Source organism: Phyllobates terribilis, unplaced genomic scaffold (assembly GCF_046119375.1).
Source record: "Phyllobates terribilis strain yellow unplaced genomic scaffold, ASM4611937v1 Scaffold_11__3_contigs__length_659146591, whole genome shotgun sequence".
Classification (NCBI taxonomy): Eukaryota; Metazoa; Chordata; class Amphibia; order Anura; family Dendrobatidae; genus Phyllobates; species Phyllobates terribilis.
In genome coordinates this window covers 158,098,552-158,115,942 of record NW_027362771.1, presented here as the reverse complement: position 1 = coordinate 158,115,942, position 17,391 = coordinate 158,098,552, and the positions used below count along the sequence as shown (strand labels likewise).

The window sequence follows — 17,391 nt, the reverse complement described above, 5'->3', positions numbered from 1 at the left end:
AGACGCACCCCCACTTTCCTCTAAAATTTTGGAGGAAAAAAGTGTGTCCGAAAAATACGGTATTTGCCTGTATTTCTCAGCATTGAGGACACAAATAATTTTGATAATTCTGACCAAATTCCCAACTCTATTTGCTGAAATGCAGCCCCAAACTTGGAAGGAACCTCCACCATGCTTCATTCCTACCTGCAGACAATCATTATTGCACCCCTCGCTGGCCCTTCAGGAACAAACTTCGTTCTGTTACATTCAAATATTTAAACTTTCTACCCCTCACTCTGGAGCACTTGCTTCCCTTTTTCTGCACCCTAGTTCTTATGTTTTTGCATATAGTTGAGTCATTTGGCCTTGTTTCCATGTTGATGGTATGGTTTTTGGTCACAGTTCTAAGAAAATACTTCTGGCCAGACTTCTCAGAACAGTAGATGGGTGTATCTGGGTCCCTCTGGTTGCTGCCAGTTCTGAGTTGATGGCACTGCTGGATACCTTCTAATTTTGAAAGCAAGTAGAGTAAGCATGATGTATCTTTCATCTGCTGCACTAAGTTTCCCTGTGGCACCACCAAAACTACCATCCTCCACGTTGCCCATTTTTTTTTATTCCTTATGAAAGCTTTGTGCATCTTGAGGGTACTAGTCTGTAAGCATACTTTTTTCTTTTTCATTTTCTTCCTAGTTTTGTTGGCGTAATACATGTAGCTGCAGATGCAGATCCACACGTGTCTTATTCAGAGTGGTTTCTTTGCAGCTGTGTGCACACTTAGATCTGCTTTTCGATATCAAGCTACTTAGATCAGTGTGTGATGAATTTACAAAAGAGGAAGTGTTGTAAGTAAACATGTGACCCGGTCATGCTTCCCATGCTGGCGTTAAAGTTTCTTGGAGTACAGCAAATGCTCCTTCTTTGTAAGGATGAAGACTTCAGATACAATGTATACATTCATGACTAGATACTTTCTACTCCTTTCTATTGCCCCATTCCTCTGTTTATTCTTCCTGGTGCTAATATTATAAAGTATAACATACTAAAGAAAGTATACATACGCTGCACAATAATTTTATTCAGAGGCGTGTTCGCCGTGTCTATCACAAGGGATGGCTGTCTCCACCATCGCCCCATAGTTATAGAAATTTGAAAGCGGCTTTTGTAATTCTGTTTGTCTGATCTCCCATTAATTGTGGGGGCCGAATCTACTGCTATGTCTATGGTTAAAGAGATGAGATGGGAGATATTGCTCCAATGTCTCTGTGAAGTAGGTGAGGTCCATTATACGTGTAGGTGGGCACTACGATCAGTACATCCTTGGCAAGAGGTTCGAAACATCTGGGCACAGATTATTTAGGCATTGCCCATATTTGCACAATGCAATACCGTCAGCGAGGTTTATCAGTGATCTAACAGCTATTGTTGCTTAATCTAGTGTAGCAGTGGTGCCATCGCTCAAGAGACAAGATGGCATTCATATTGGCCTACTATTGAAGCATAAAATGGAGTTTATAAAACGGTGTTTTGGTTTGCCGGATAATGATAAAAATGAGTAATCCAGGCATTGTTGGGTGGGATTTATATCTGGATTTCAAAGTGTGTAGGTCTATTTTATCAGGCGAGTTGGGGTAAAAGAGGATGAGTAATTAAAAAAATGAGTTTTCTCCTCCATTTAACAAGAGGTTTGTAGGGATTGAGGAGAGAAATGTTCTGTTCTCCCTGTAATGTCCTGGGATATGGCAAATTTTCACATGAATGCCATCCCTTCCAATGAGGTTATAGTTTAATTTATTTATTCTCTATCAGTATTCTAAAGAGTGTGGGAGGAAACCCACACAAACAAATGGAGAACATACAAACTCCTTGCAGGTGGTGTTCTTTGTGGGATTTGAGCCCAGGATCCCAGCACTGCAAAGCAACAGTGCTGCTAACCACTGAGCCCCCATGCATGTGTATAGAGTATCTATATGATTAGTAATATATAGGGATGTTACAGCATAGATCGGGGGGAGGTTAAGCTAAAGAACTAAACTTGCTTTTTGGACAGGGTCATAAGCACCATAATGCCTATGCAGTATCTGTAAATCCTTGTATGTAGTTCAGGGTGTGAAGGGGTTGCATGGAAGAATGAAGGGACATTTCTATATGAGACTCCTTTTAGCATCCTGTATAATACAGGATCATGGGACTTATCATTGCACTACACGATCTTTATATATTTCTGTAAATCCCATAGATGTAGGTCAGGGCATCTTGTGTCAGAAACAATAGGTTTCCTCTTCAACCAGCAGACAGTGCCTCAGGCATGTATATCCAAGTGCTGGTCTGTCTTAACATTGGCATATCATCACTTTTACAGCACAGCCTTGTAGGGTAACACGAGATTGGTAGAGATGTTCGAGGGGATGAGGTCATTACAAATTCATGAAAAAAAACAGAAAACTATTTGTTTTGCATATTGCGGCCCCTGTACACCCAAGTCTAGCCTTATACCTGGTAAGCGTTGTTTGCTTTCACTTGCTGATCTGTGATTCCAGTAGTTTCTGAACATTTCAGCAGGTTTCACTTACCGTTCTTGCATCAGAAGCCCCAGCCTTACTGCTGATAGGCATATATGAATCAGTTAGGTCAGGTCATCCGATGTGAGAACAGTATGTGCTTCATGGATGTATGAAACCGGCCTACATTAATGAGAGCTGGTATATTTTTGAGTACACCCTAAATTCTTGTATCTGACAAACATGTCTGCCTCAAGAAGGTGAGGGAGAAAAGCTTTTTTTTTTTCTTTTTTTTTTTTAATTTCTACCATTGGAGGACTGGCAATCCCTCATAGACATTATATTATAAGCGGAAAACCCCAGATACGGCCAGTGTCACTTGTTCCAGCACACTTTTGCATAATCAATAGTAAAGCAAAATATAGGAAACTTTGTAATACATCTTATCAGGGAAATAAGCTTCTTTATTTCTTCCCCTGCTTTCTGAACTCATTAATTTTTTAAAACTGCTAAAATTTGTCTTGGCCAAAGCAAGACAGACATCCAGCACAGTAAGGGATCAGATTAGAGCTGCCTCCTAATGAAGTCTTATGGAGGAAGGATCATAGTGACCGTGCAGCTATTTTTAGAAAAGTGTTTTACACCATTGCTGGATTCACAGCTACATTGCTCAGTAGTTCTCCTGATTGGGTACACTGTCATGGGATGGCTTTTATGCTTTTTTTGATTAATATTTTTTACTTGCATTATTATTTACTGCAGTGTGCCTGTGCATTGTTTTTTATTATGATTATATTTGCTTGTTAATGGCCACAACATGCATGTGGACCTGCATATTACACTTATACTAATAGGTGTGCTGGCTCTTGTTTGTTTTTTCTTTGAAGGTAGGAGAAAAGTGACAGAGCAGCTGCTTTTTAGAAAGTGTTTATTTCCCACTGTAGCTGAATTCGCAGCTACACTTGCTTAGTACTGCTGAGCAAATATCTTCCACACTGCTTCTGAATATCTTCTAAATATAATATAGATACATGAGATTAGGATCTCCTATTCTGTGTGCTGTGTATAGCAGCTAGTCTCCACCCGTTAGATCAGAGACAACTGTAATTCAGAGAGAGTCTGCACAGAGGAATCTGGTGAAAATTGCATAATACAAGTCATGTAATGGCCAGAAATGGTGTTATGCCTCGTGTACTCATGCTTATTTTCAACAGTTATCTGAAATGATAGGTACGCTTAATTTTGGGTAATCTCAAAACTGCTAAAAAAAAAAAAAAAAAAAAGTCCTATACCAAATTTGAGGAGTATACCTTTTGTATTGTTTTTTTTTTTTTTGGTTGTTTTTCAACAAACATTTTCACTTGCAATGTAGCTTATATAACAAGTATTCACAAGTGGTTTACTTCCATCGAGTATGTTGTGGGTGTGTGATTGTGTACTTATGTTGACCTTCAGCTAGGGAATACCGTGAACTTGTGGAGCAGATGGGTTAAATGGAAACACGTTGTTGGCTCAGTCTTGATATGTTCTTGAGCTGGTACTCGTACAGTTGCTGCTCTGGTTAGTTGCTCAGCTCTTGGGGCACGGTGCTGTCAGCGGTGAAGGTGGCTATGGGGAAGATCACAGCCTCGGACTATATATGGGCCTTGAGTAAGTGCTTGTGTTTTATTTATATCGCTAGGCTGCTCGAGGAGCTGCACAGTCGGAACAAATGTTGTTTGGGAAGCCTTCCAGCCCTAAAGGCAGATTTTTATACTTCCATTCTATTCAGCATAACATTTCACAGCGACTCACAGAAAAGAGTGTGCACATCAGCTATGGGGTCTGTATGCCAGCTGTGGAGCAGTGGAATATATATGTTTTATATCATCTCCCCATGTGCACTAAGAATTGCAATTACTGCTCACTACATTGAGATAAAGCAGTCTCCCATAATTGGTACCTACGTTCTGCTGACAAACTTCTCTGCTCTTTCCAGCGGGCACCATTACATGAATCTCTAGTTTTCTAGGACACTATTAGGTTAATAGGTATATAACAATTCCTGATAGTACTTGTAGTGGATCCAGGTGGGGTTGAGACTGCTAATGATGTTCCACGGAAACTGCTTTATGTTCTGCATTGACACATACCCACATATCATGAGTAAAATGCACCTCTGATTCATGAATCCATTCACATTAGATGACTGTCAGTTGGACTTTCGACCAGATTGACTGGCCCTCTTAATGTATATACAGGTGTCTTTACCCTCCTGCGATGGCAGATGTCCAGAAGATAGGTGTCTGGTTGTGGCCTTTTCATCTATACCCAATATAAAAGTGGGTCAAGCCCAGCATGTCAGTCTGCTTGGTGGTGTGGCACTAGAGGACTAGTTCTCAGTCGAAATCTAAGGTATATGGCCACCTTTATTTGTAGAAGTCTGTTTCCAGTTTACCGGTCAATTACAGTAAGGTCAGGTTCACACAAGCATATTTTACAGTTTGTATACAGAGCGCAATTGTCAGTCCACCGGTGGATCTCCCAACCTGAACATTTAGCTTTGTATGTGTCGGAGACTGTAAATTTGGGTTCACTCCCACACTCCAAAGACATACTGATAGGGAATGTAGTTTGTGAGCCCCAATGGGGACAGTGATGACAATATCTGTAAAGTGATGTGGAATTAATGGACCTATATAAGTAGGCATAAATAATGTCTGGATTATTATGGACCATTGCTCTTGATTTTTCCTTTTTGTTTAAAACTGTTTTTCTTTAATTTGTTTAGGATGTTGAGAAGGAAAGAGATCCTTTGTCGTACCTCAGTAAGGAAGAAACCAAAGAGAAGATCCAGCTTTATAATGCAGCAGTCACCGACAAATTAAAAATGACCCTGGTGAGTGGAATAGTGTCTGTCTACAAACTGATGCATGGAAATGATCTGTTTTACTTTTAACATAAACTCATTATATGCTTTTAGTCCTTAACATGTCATTATGGTACTTTATACTAATAGGCTTACTAATGTATGATCCATTAATTGCCCTTTAATGCCAGTTTAATAATCTCGTGTAAATGTATTAAAGTTTTAAGCATCAGTTTGGATTGTATGTCTCCTCGCGGCCTTTAGAATTGTAAAAGCACAGAGATCTCGGTGTGATACACAGTAGTTTAGGATTTATTTTTTTGTTAGTGCAATATGGCCCTACCATTTTGTTAAGTGCAACATGGTTGGGTGTAGCGTGTAGAATGTTCTCCTAGTAGGTGACATTAGTCATGTCTGTAGCAACTTTATATTAACCCATCAGTGGTAGAATAAAATGGCTTGCAAGGGGCTACACATGGAAGCAATATGTGTGCACATCCTGAGTGGTTTTTGTATAATTTTCCAAAATCACAGCAGAACTATAGCAATTTTGTTAAGACTCCAGAAAACTGTAGCTAAAAACTCACTGCGTGTATTAGACCAGGGATCCCCAACCTGTGGCCTGTGGGGCTTGTAGATGACGGCCAGTTGGTGTATTAGCACCAGGTCTAGCTTTCAGCTATGAAGAGCAGGTGTCCAGATGGTGACTTCTGTGAATAGCCCCACTCAGAAGAGCAGACCTGGATGGACATATACCGCGTTTCCGCAAAAAATAAGACCTACCCTGAAAATAAGCGCTAACCTATTTTTCAGAGCAAAAAATATAAGACCCTGGCTTATTTTGAGGAAACACTGTAATGACCTTGCGGTTGGAGGGATAAATTAAAGGGAATGTGTCACCTGGTTTTTGCCACCTAATCTGAGAGCAGCATAATGTAGAGACAGAGACTGATTCCAGTGATGTCACTTACTAGTCTGCTTAATGTAATTTTAATTAAATAATTGTTTTATCAGCAGGAGATGATCACTAGAGGACTAGTAAACCTGTGGCCAGGTAGTCACACACATTCATGAGCTCTGTATAACCCCGCCCACACCACTGATTGGCAGTTTTCTGTGTACACTGTAAATGGGCAGAAAGCTGCCAATCAGTGGTGTGGGCGGGGTTATACAGAGCTAAGCATTCAGAAAACTAGTAGATCAAAGGCAGATAAAACAATGATTTTATCAAAATGATAGCAAGCAGCCCAGTAAGTAACACCGCTGCAATCAGGGTCTCTGCCCCTACATCATGCTGCTCTCAGATGAGGTTGCTAGAAGCTGGTGATAGATTCCTTCTAAAGTTCTGGATATAGGATGATGGTGCCCGATAGAGGGGCTGCTTGAAGCTGGATGTTGATACTGTGGTGGGAGTGCTTGATGCATGAATACCGAATGATGCATTCAGGGCTTCTCACCTCACCAAGTATACGACTTAGGTGTGTGTCATTTCTGGAGGGAAGCTTTGGCTGTCATACTGATAATGGGGGCTCTGGGTGTTGCTACAGTGGGGAAGGTGGGAGCTAGATGTCACTACTCCAGAGGGTGGCAGTTCTGGATATGGCTCACGACCCTCTACAAAAAAAAAAAAAATTGTGGCTCTTCAGGTAAGAAAGGTTGGTAGGTAGACAAAACATGAGATGGTTTATTGGGATTTTAGTACTGGACTAAGCATGACATGAATACACATATAAGTAGCATGAATTTATATATAGATTTTGTTTGTTTTTAACAGAACTCCAGTGGGATATACACAGGCTTCATCAAAGTACAGATGGAACTCCGAAGACCGATCACTGTACGGACACAATCTAATGCACAAGCACATGCCAACGGCAATGGAAATGATACTGCCTTCTACTTGCCCAAGGGCAGCATAAATATTTTACACATTAGCAGCACCAATACTGTTCGAGAAGTCATTGAGGCCTTGTTAAAAAAGTTCTTAGTTGCAGACAATCCTGCCAAGTTTGCACTTTATAAGCGCTGTCAGAAGGAAGATCAAGGTAAGATATTAAGCTTAACACCTGCAACTTGACGACATGCAAATATGTATGGAGGGGTGAGGATTAATAGCTGTTTATGTTCAGACGACCTTGTTCTTGTGGTGTATGGCCACCTTGAGAGGGGTATCGACATCTTGGTAACTGATGGTACATTACTGGAATATGTAATCACTGGGGGTCCAAACTCTGTGACCCTCACGGATTATGAAAATGCTGCAGTGCAGGATCCTAATCAGTTTTCCTCTGTACAGTGCAAGGAACTGCAGCCAGTCCCATTCATATGAATGCAATGGTCCTGTAGCCACTGTCACTTAGGAAAAACTGTGACAGGGATCTAGTGCAGAAGCTGGGGACATTTAATATGTAGGATTAGTGGGATCCAGAGGTCAGCCCCCTATTAAGTGATAGTACCAACCAACCCTACCAACATGCATCACTCACTGAGATGGGAATACTCCTTTAAGTCTAGAATGCAGGATTCACATTCCTATCTCTATTTCTACAAAGCTTTGTAACGTACTCCTACCTTATGGAAGTGTATCTTTTTCTTATCACACATTTTATTGGGTTGAGGTAGATTGAGTAAAAACAGATTTTGCCTATGAACAAAATTGCTCAATGCAGAAGTGGGAATATTCTGATAACAGAAAAACGTGGTCATAGATGGACCGCTGTTTAGGAAGCCTGTAGCCCCAAGAATCCATCAGTAAATCAAAGTGAGATCTGAAATCTATGTTGTCGTACTATATCATAAGAGTTGTAATAAGAAAACTAGTTGAATTGGATGTAATTATATTGTATCATGCAGATGTGCCAGAGTAAAGCTATCGCACTTAGAGAACCCTTCACCAGGTTTTTTTCTCTTTGAAGAGCAGCAGCATAATAATGGAGCAGAGACCTTGATTTCAGCAATGAATCGCTTACTAAGCTCTTACCGGGCTGCTTGTTTCAGTTTTGATAAAGTTCCTCTGCTGCAGACCTACCAATTCTCTGAATGCTGATCTAAGTATAATCCCACCCACACCACTGATTGCATAGGCAGAAAACTGGCAATTAGTGGTGGATGTGGGGTTATGCAGAGTTTATGAATATGGAGGACTACATGGTTGCAGGTTTAGTAGTTCTTTTCTGCTGATTGAGCCAGTGATTTTTCTCAAAACTACAGCAAGCAGCCCAGTACATAACACATCTCTGGAATCAAGGTCTGTCTTTACATCATGATACTCTCAGGTGGCAAAAACCTGGTGACTGATTCCCTTTAAGCTTTGTTTCATTGCCACTTGCAGTGTATTCACAAACTTGATCTCCCTTCCATAAAAGCCTTCTTGGATTTAGTCAGACTGAAGAAAAAGGCAGTTTCTTACATCTTGTCTGTACATACTGATTTCGTCACTCTTCTCCTAAATCTTGATAGCGTTAAAATAAAGGCCTAATGATTTACATGTCTCTCCTTCCCAGTCTACATGTGCAGGTTGTCTGACAGAGAGCACCCACTCTATCTTCGACTGGTAGCTGGACCCAATCTGGAAACCCTAAGTTTTGTCCTACGAGAACACGAAACTGGAGATGTCATGGTGAGTAAATGCAAATTATTTGTGTGGAGCAGAAAAGTAAAATTGGATTCATCTTTTTTTGTAGCCTTTGGTCTTCAGAACAAAATGTAACTGCACCTTTGCCCATTACTGACATATGACTTACTGACACTTTGTTGTGGGCTCAGAAGCTGAGTCCGCATTTCATCGACCTCAAACAGCCGCTCGTGGCTCCAAGCTCTGCCTTTGGCTGTTAAGTGCCACTGTCAATTTGTGACAGCCGCTCTTACAGTGCGTCAGCAGGGGGCACACTGTTCTAACTGCCCATCTGATCTTGTTATGCGATCGTGGGACGCTGATGGGTTGCTGTGACAGCTAGGGTTATTCTGAATACCTCTGTGCCAGCTCTGCTACATAATACACACCACCCCCACCCACAGCTTTGCTATGTATGCACATATAAATACAGCTCTGCTGCATGCACAGTTACATATACATACACGCACAACTCTACTACGTATCCACATATACAGTGGGGAAAATAAGTATTTGATACACTGCCGGTTTTGCAAGTTTTCCCATCTACAAAGAATGGAGAGGTCTGTAACTTTTATCGTAGGTACACTTTAACTGTGAGAGACAGAATCTTTAAAAAAAAAAAATCGCGTATGATTTTTACCTAATTAATTTGCATGCAATAAGTATTTGATACAATAGAAAAAACGAACTTAATATTTGATACAGAAACCTTTGTTTCTAATTACAGAGGTCAGACATTTTCTGTAGTTCTTGACCAAGTTTGCACACATTGCAGCACAGATTTTGGCCCACTCCTCCGTACAGATCTTCTCCAGATATTTCAGGTTTTGGGGCTGTCGCTGGGCAACATTGAGTTTCAGCTCCCTCCAAAGATTTTCTATTGGGTTCAGGTCTGGAGACTGACTAGGCCACTCCAGGACCTTGAAATGCTTCTTACGGAGCCACTCCTTTGTTGCACTGGCTGTGTGTTTTGGGTCATTGTCATGCTGGAAGACCCAGCCACGACCCATCTTCAATGCTCTTACTGAGAGGAGGAGGTTGTTGGCCAAAATCTCGCAATACATGACCCCATCCATCCTCCCTTCAAGACTGTGCAATCGCCCTGTTCCCTTTGCAGAAAAGCACCCCCAAAGTATGATGTTTCCCCCACCATGCTTCACGGTTGGGATGGTGTTCTTGGGATCTTTTTCTTCCTCCAAACATGGTGAGTGGAGTTGATACCAAAAAGTTCTATTTTGGTCTCCTCTGACCACATGACCTTCTCCCATGGCTCCTCTGGATCATCCAGATGGTTATTGGCGAACTTCAAACGGGCCTGGACGTGTGCTGGTGTGAGCAGGGTGACCCTCGCATACACTTAAGGATTTTAATCCATCATGGTGTAGTGTGTTACTAATGGCAATGTTTGAGACTGTGGTCCCAGCTCTCTTCAGGTCATTGACCAGGTCCTCCATTGTAGTTCTGGGCTGATTCCTGACCGTTCTCAGAATCCTCCTTATTCCACAAGGCAAGATCTTGCATAGAGCCCCAGACTGAGGAAGATTGACAGTTATCTTGTGTTTTTTCCAGTTTCTAATAATTGTGCCAACAGTTGTTGTCTTCTCACCAAGCTGCTTGCCTATTGTCCTGTAGCCCATCCCAGCCTTGTGCTGGTCTACAATTTTGTCTGTGATGTCCTTAGACAGCTCTTTGGTCTTGGCCACGGTGGAGAGGTTGGAGTGTGATTGAGGTGTCTTATACAAGTAACTAGTTCAAACAAGTGCAATTAATACGGGTAATGAGTGCAGAGTAGGAGGGTTTCTTAAAGAAAAACCAACAGGTCTGTGAGAACCAGAATTCTTGCTGGTTGGTAGGTGATCAAATGCTTATTTCAAAAATTATACAATGTGATTTTTATGGTTTTTATTTTTAGATTGTCTCTCACAGCTGAAGTGTACCTACGATAAACATTACAGACCTCTCCATTCTTTGTAGGTGGGAAAACTTGCAAAATCTGCAGTGTATCAAATACTTATTTTCCTGTGTGAACTTACACACACACAGAGCTCTACTACGTATGCACATATGCATACCGCTCTGCTACATGCGTGCATATGCCCACGCAATATATATATTACCATAACTTGTAGTTCCTTCCAGGCATGTGACTGATCACAAGACGTGGAAGGTCCTTCAGCTGCTCAGGACGTGCAGCCTCAATGCTGGTCTCGATAGCTTCCTCTCCTTCTTTGCACCGATTACATAGATCAGTGTGGGGCAGGAGGAGAGAGAGCAGTTCTCTTGGCGATCAGGGAAGGACGTGGCTTCTGCGGTCTCCTCTATCATAAGAATCTGCCTCTGGACTTTTACACTTGCAAATTTTTTAGGAAAGTGTTTTTCTTGCTAAAAAGTGTGTTATAGTCTGAAAAATACGGTAAGATTATTAAAGGGGTTTTCCCAAGAACAAAGTACATTTTAATCAATAGATCTTGGAATAATAAGTTCCACAATTGGATGTGTTGGGGAAAAAAAAAATGTTCCTGTGCTGAGATTTTATACATGTGTTCTTGCTATCTATTGTGTAATGGCTGTGTCTGATCGTACAAGAACATGGTCTGATCATACCACATCTCCTGGACGGGGGAGGGAACGAGTATATATAGACACAACAGTATGGGATCGCAGCTGATTTTTGTCTGTTTTATCACAGGAGCGAGCGTTTCTGCTTTGTCTCCAGTCCTCTGAGCTCATCATAAGTTTGTGATGTACAAGCTCAGCAGTCGGAGTTCGTACACAACTGATTTCAGTTATGATGATCTTAGGGGACTGAAGACATGCGGAAGAAAAACTTGCTCATATGATGAAATGATGAAACGGGCAGGGAAATGTTTTACCTCAAAGAGCCACTTCTATATAATCTGTGTAATCACTTATTCTGCCTCTCCTGCTCAGGAGCTGTGGTATGTTCAGACCATGTCCCTGTACGGTAAGACTATTATTATTCTTATTTTTCTTCCAAGATCTATGTATATTGTTCCTTGCCGTTAGTACTTTATTCATTGTTTGGACCATCCACTTTCATCCCATTTTTAATTTGTAGTTAGTTAATCTGGGTGGATGGTGAATGCATCGTTATCATCTGGTTAGACGCAAACATTTGTAGTTTCCATATGTCCTGTCATAATAATAAACCCAACAAACTGTCTTATGGGTTTTTACAAGTTTTTCTAAGTATGTTTCCTATTTTTGCTTCAGTGGGAGGCCTTCACAATCCCAGAATTGCAGAATTTCCTGCGCATCCTGGACAAGGAAGAAGATGAACAGTTGCAGAGTTTGAAGCGACGCTATTCCTGCTACAAGGAGAAACTAGAGGAAGCCCTGAGCGGAGTGCGCAAGCCGGGCTAGGGCCACAGCCACAAGGACCTGTGTGTTACAGCATGGCAGAGCAAGGTGCACATGTGTGGCTCTGTCCAGAGGAGACTTGGTTGCAAGGGAACATGTCCATGGGAAGATACTTGTGTGGCTTGTCGTAAACTGGCCATATGGATATGATGGATTGACTTATACTGGGACTATAAAAGCTGCCACTGAACACGTGGTTTATGCTGCAGACAATCCAAATATCAAAACTTTAGATTTTGTTTTTTGTTTTTTTTGTTAAATTATATTTCTTATAAATTATTCAAGCTTTAATTCTGACAAAAAAATGATTGTTTTAACACATCAGGATTTTATTTAAGGTTTTTTTTCTACTTTTATTGTTTCCAAAAATGTTTTGTGATGAATTTCTGATATAGATTTGGGTTGATTCAGATCAGCACCTGAAGATTCGTAAGAATTCATGAAGGTTGTATGATTGTTCAGTCCAGCAAGCAGAACAGCAAGTGATGATCCTGGGGGCACAGATAAGCGGGGGTCCTCCGATGCTTCTATAGCGTTGAGAGAGTATGTTTCAGAGGGACAGGCGATAGGCTTTTACTAAAGGAAAGTGTGAGGAGCAGCAGCTATGCAGATAACAGTAAGGTTGGATTGCCATGTTGGCTTTTCTAGGCTTATAATATGTTTAGATGCTCTGTAATAATTGGAGGAATCTCCACATTTCAGATGCATAATGAATGAGATGGAAAAAGTAGGTTAATAGACAGTTTGTATTGATCTATACATTGGTTTACTGAAGGTAGAGTGGCAGATACAATACAGACTACTCTGGAAATCTGCTGTGTGCTCTGGTAAGGAGGTCTGCTCTGCCAGAGCGATCACACAGCTACAGAGGGTAAGAATGTGATAGAAAAGGTAGAAGTAATGGTAAGACAGTGTGGGGCGCTCAGAAATGCAGCACCGTTACACCGTGTAAGAGTTGTATGGATAGTGCATGTTCTGAGAAAACCAAAGAACAATCCGATCACAGGCAGCGTTATTTGTGTTTTAGTTTTCATTTTAGGTTCACATTAATACCGCGCTCTCCAGCGAGCACTTCGTCAGAATCCCTGAAAAACTGTATTCTGATGGGAATCTGCCAGTCATTCATTTGAATGAAGCAAACGGAGACGCTGTCTGTCCTCTGATCCTGGCATTATTCGTCTCTATCAGATGTGCACAAAAAATGGTTTCAGGATGGATGGCATACATTGACGTCGTCCGCTTCACTCAATCATTCCATCCGGGCTCTGGCAGGTTCCTGTTGGAATGCTGGGATTCCCCAAAAACAAACCCTGACGTAGTGTTCACCGGAGAGTGCGGCATTAATGTGAACCTAGCCTACGAAGTATTGCTGTACAGTTTTCCGTTTTCTTATGTTTACGATCAGTCACTACGCTTTGGTTTCTCGTTTACCTATCTCTGCATTGTAACCTGGTGCATATAGCTAGGGCTACTGATGACACATGGATAGAGCGACTCCTAGTGGCCAGACTTCAGGTTTATACTTTTACCACTTCATCTCATAGTAAAGAAACCGGCTTATAATATCTTTTATTCACATCTGGAATGTGGGACACTAAAGATGAGTGGGTTTTTCTTTTCGTCAGTTAATCACATATAAGAAATCCCTGTGTATCATTTAAGGGACACTTTTATAATCTGAGAAAATGGCTTTTGCTGATTTAGAGGTTAGAAGACCCTGATTTTGAAGGGTTGGGTTGTAGGACTATATCCATTTGCTCAGATGTATAGTGTTTTTTTGTTTTTGTTTTTTTTTTTGCGTGAATGTTACCTGGATATCAGGGGAAAGCCGGTATAGTGGTGTCATTTCACACTACAGCAAAATGGATAAAATGACCCATTTTATTTTTATCTGTCTAAAGTTGTATTTAATGAAATGGTCAACTGTGAATGTGTTTTTTTTTTTTTTTTTCCTTTTTCTTTTTTTTACTTGAAATGTATTTTAATGGGCATATCCAGTACTTTTAGACTAATACAATGTCTTATGCACTACACATGGTCTTTGATCGAGGACAGATTACTGTATTAATGTCTATATACATACGTTTTACCTTTTTTTTAAATTATTTAAAAGAAGAAAATTTATAAATTCCCTTTGGAGGGGAAGCAGAGTCATTATACTATGTGCTTATCTGCATGTCTTACCCATAGCCCATCGTGACCACAATGTGTGTTCTGTGTGAGATCTTTTACAAGACTTGGCACTGGAATTTATTTTTTTTTACTTTGTAAATTGAACACACTTATTTGTAGAAATTAGATATAAGGACTAGATTATATAAGGTCTTAAGTACTTCTGCCAAACTGAAGAGTGCTGCAATGCAGACCTCTTCTAGCATATGCTTGATGGTACCAGAAACTTATAATTACTGGATGAAATTGAGTTCGTAAAGTCTTCTAATAAAGTTCTTCTATTTATGAATTTGGAATATGGTTGATTTTTTTTTCGGAAATGTTTTAATACTTTTGCTGTTTTATGAAGTTAAGTTGTGTACTTTTATGCATGCGGCATTAATCTTAAGACCTTTTTCTGTTTTCAGACCTACATCAGATCTCTAGGAGGTTCCTCTTGAAATGTCATGAGTACCCAGTAAAATAAAGTCTTGATGGGCAAGCTGCTTTATTGTAATTGCTGATTCGGTGTGTGGGTTTATATCATTTATTGTGGAATATACCCCTTCCAACATTGAAATTGCAACACCATGTAGGAAAAATGGAGAAACTGAAAATCGCAGGATGACTGGGCAAGTTAATGATTTGCAAATGATGAAACATTTTTCAAAATATCTCAAATTATTCAGTATGGAGTATGAGCGCCACACACAGAAAGACACGCACTTACACTCCTTGACATACTATCAAGGAGGTTATTAATGGATGTTGGGGTTGGAATGTTCTGCCACGCTGAACACAGTTGGGCACACAAGTCGCTAAGATTTGCTGATAACAGCTCCCTTTTTAATCGCTGACCAATAATGTCCCGAATGTTCTCGAAGGGAGACAAGTCCGGAGACACTGCAGGCCATGGTGGCACTTTTGGACCATGCAGAGTGCTCTCAGTAGCACACGAGCAACATGCAGCCTGGCATTGTGGTGTTGAAAAACGGCTACTAGGACACTTTGATATTCCCTCTTCACGACATTGGTCTGGAGGCTATGAAGGCCATGTAGGCAATCTCCGGTATCACGGTGTCCAAGACCAAAGAGGACTCATCTCTTCCTGAATAAATTGAGATGTTTTGAAAATTGTTTCCATTTTTTTTCATATAATTAATATGTCAATTGATCCTGTGTTTTCCATGACTTTTCCTTCTCGGTGTTGTAATTTTCAAGGGAATCTGTCAGCACAGAATGACTGTTCAAATTAAGGCACTCTGTGCTTCACAGTAGGGCCAAACATTTAATTACACCTGCTTGGTTTCCATCCATCTCCACCCTTATCTGGCTCTATGAAGCCAGAGCTGTCAATCAAAGAGGGGGTGGAGATGGAGAGAAAACAAGCAGGTAGGAAGGTGTATAGAAGTGATTGGCCCTGCCATGAAACAGCGGTACTTAATTTGACCAGTCATTCTGTGCTGACAGTCCTTTTTAATGTTGATAAGTAGAGTACAATCCTCTAATATCTGATTTTATATGTTCATTAATGAAGTACAATTATCTGTGCAGTGTCCACCTGAGGCCGGGTTCAGACAGTAATTGTTGGTCCTTGTGCTCATCAGACAGCACACTGCTCAAATAATAACCATTGTGTCTGTGCACATCACCGAGGTTTAGCATGGATTGATGGTCCATGTAAAGAACTGCTGCATAAGTTCATGTAAATGCAGTCCACTTCGGCGCCAGTCTGCTATGTGAATGAGTACACATGGAGCCAATCACAACTGCAATTGACAGACATGACTGGCCTAATATATATATATATATATTTTTTATACGGCTCTATGAATCTGGCCTAATAGTCACAAACATAGCCCTTCATTGGGGTTGTCCAAAACTAGAAATGAGGTTTTTCTTTATTCTTAGGGTACATACAGCTCAGACCCATTCACTGTGTGTGAGGATTTTTTAGCCTGTGCACAAGAGTGTTTCTGAGGGTGAAAAAAAAATAGGATTCGTACACAATACTCTAGCGGTTGGTTGCCTCGGCCACGCTGTTGCATCTTTGCAGCTCCTGTCATTATTGAATTACAAATGTTCTAACGATAATAAAATTGCACCGAGATTCTCATCTTTATAGTTTGAAGGCAGGGACAGTATGAAAATTTATCTCCCCAGAGTACCCCTTTAAGCTGGTCCATCCAAGGGAATGTCTCCCAACGATCACAGCCCAGTGCATAAAGTAATTGAGAAGTTGGCAGCTATTTTGAAGGATTGAAGATGTGATCAGGAATTGGAGGAGCTGCATCAGATGAATATCCTGCACCAAATATTCTAACGATGCATTTATTGTGAACCTGTGGGTTGCTATAAGTGGATATCCAGGTAGGAAGAAACATTACACATTTATAGACCACTAATAATTCATGTTCCACTGCTCTCATCAATGTGTAATGCATGGCCTGAAATGACCCCGTACATACCGACGAAGATCAACGTAGAGAAGATGAATTCCAGCATCTGCCATGGTATAAATTGTTGAAACGTGACTCTTAATTGCGTGATTTAAAAAAATGTAAGAACAAAACATTACATTTTTTAAATAACGCAATTCACACGACCGCGGGTCGCCAATGAGTTGGCAAGACAACCCGGCGTCTGCAGTAGACCCCTGCAGCTGTTATTGCCGAGAGGCTATGAGCGCCACCCAGCGGTCGGCGCTCATAGCCATTGAGCATTTCTGCTACACACAGGCGATCTTTTATATATAAAAAAAATATATAAAAGTTTAAATCACCCCCCTTTCAACATAATAAAAAAAATCACATACACACATTTGGTATCACCACGTTTAGAATCGCCTGCTCTATCAATACATAAGAGTTAATCCGATAGGTAAACGGTATAATGAGAAAAATAAGCTCCAG

At 40.8% G+C, this 17,391-nt stretch overlaps 1 protein-coding gene across 4 annotated transcripts in view; it reads left to right on the top strand.

Moving 5' to 3' along the window:
- Positions 1 to 14,605, top strand: part of RASSF3 (Ras association domain family member 3) — a 257,278-nt gene extending 242,673 nt beyond the window's left edge. For all 4 annotated transcript variants that reach the window (XM_073651723.1, XM_073651724.1, XM_073651725.1 and 1 more), the window contains 4 exons: positions 5,254 to 5,361; positions 7,106 to 7,376; positions 8,835 to 8,950; positions 12,182 to 14,605. In XM_073651723.1, coding sequence (XP_073507824.1) covers positions 5,254 to 5,361; positions 7,106 to 7,376; positions 8,835 to 8,950; positions 12,182 to 12,331 — 645 coding nt within the window. In that variant the 3' untranslated portion in view covers positions 12,332 to 14,605. The remainder of the gene's footprint in view (positions 1 to 5,253; positions 5,362 to 7,105; positions 7,377 to 8,834; positions 8,951 to 12,181) is intronic.
- The last annotated feature ends 2,786 nt before the right edge of the window (positions 14,606 to 17,391 follow it).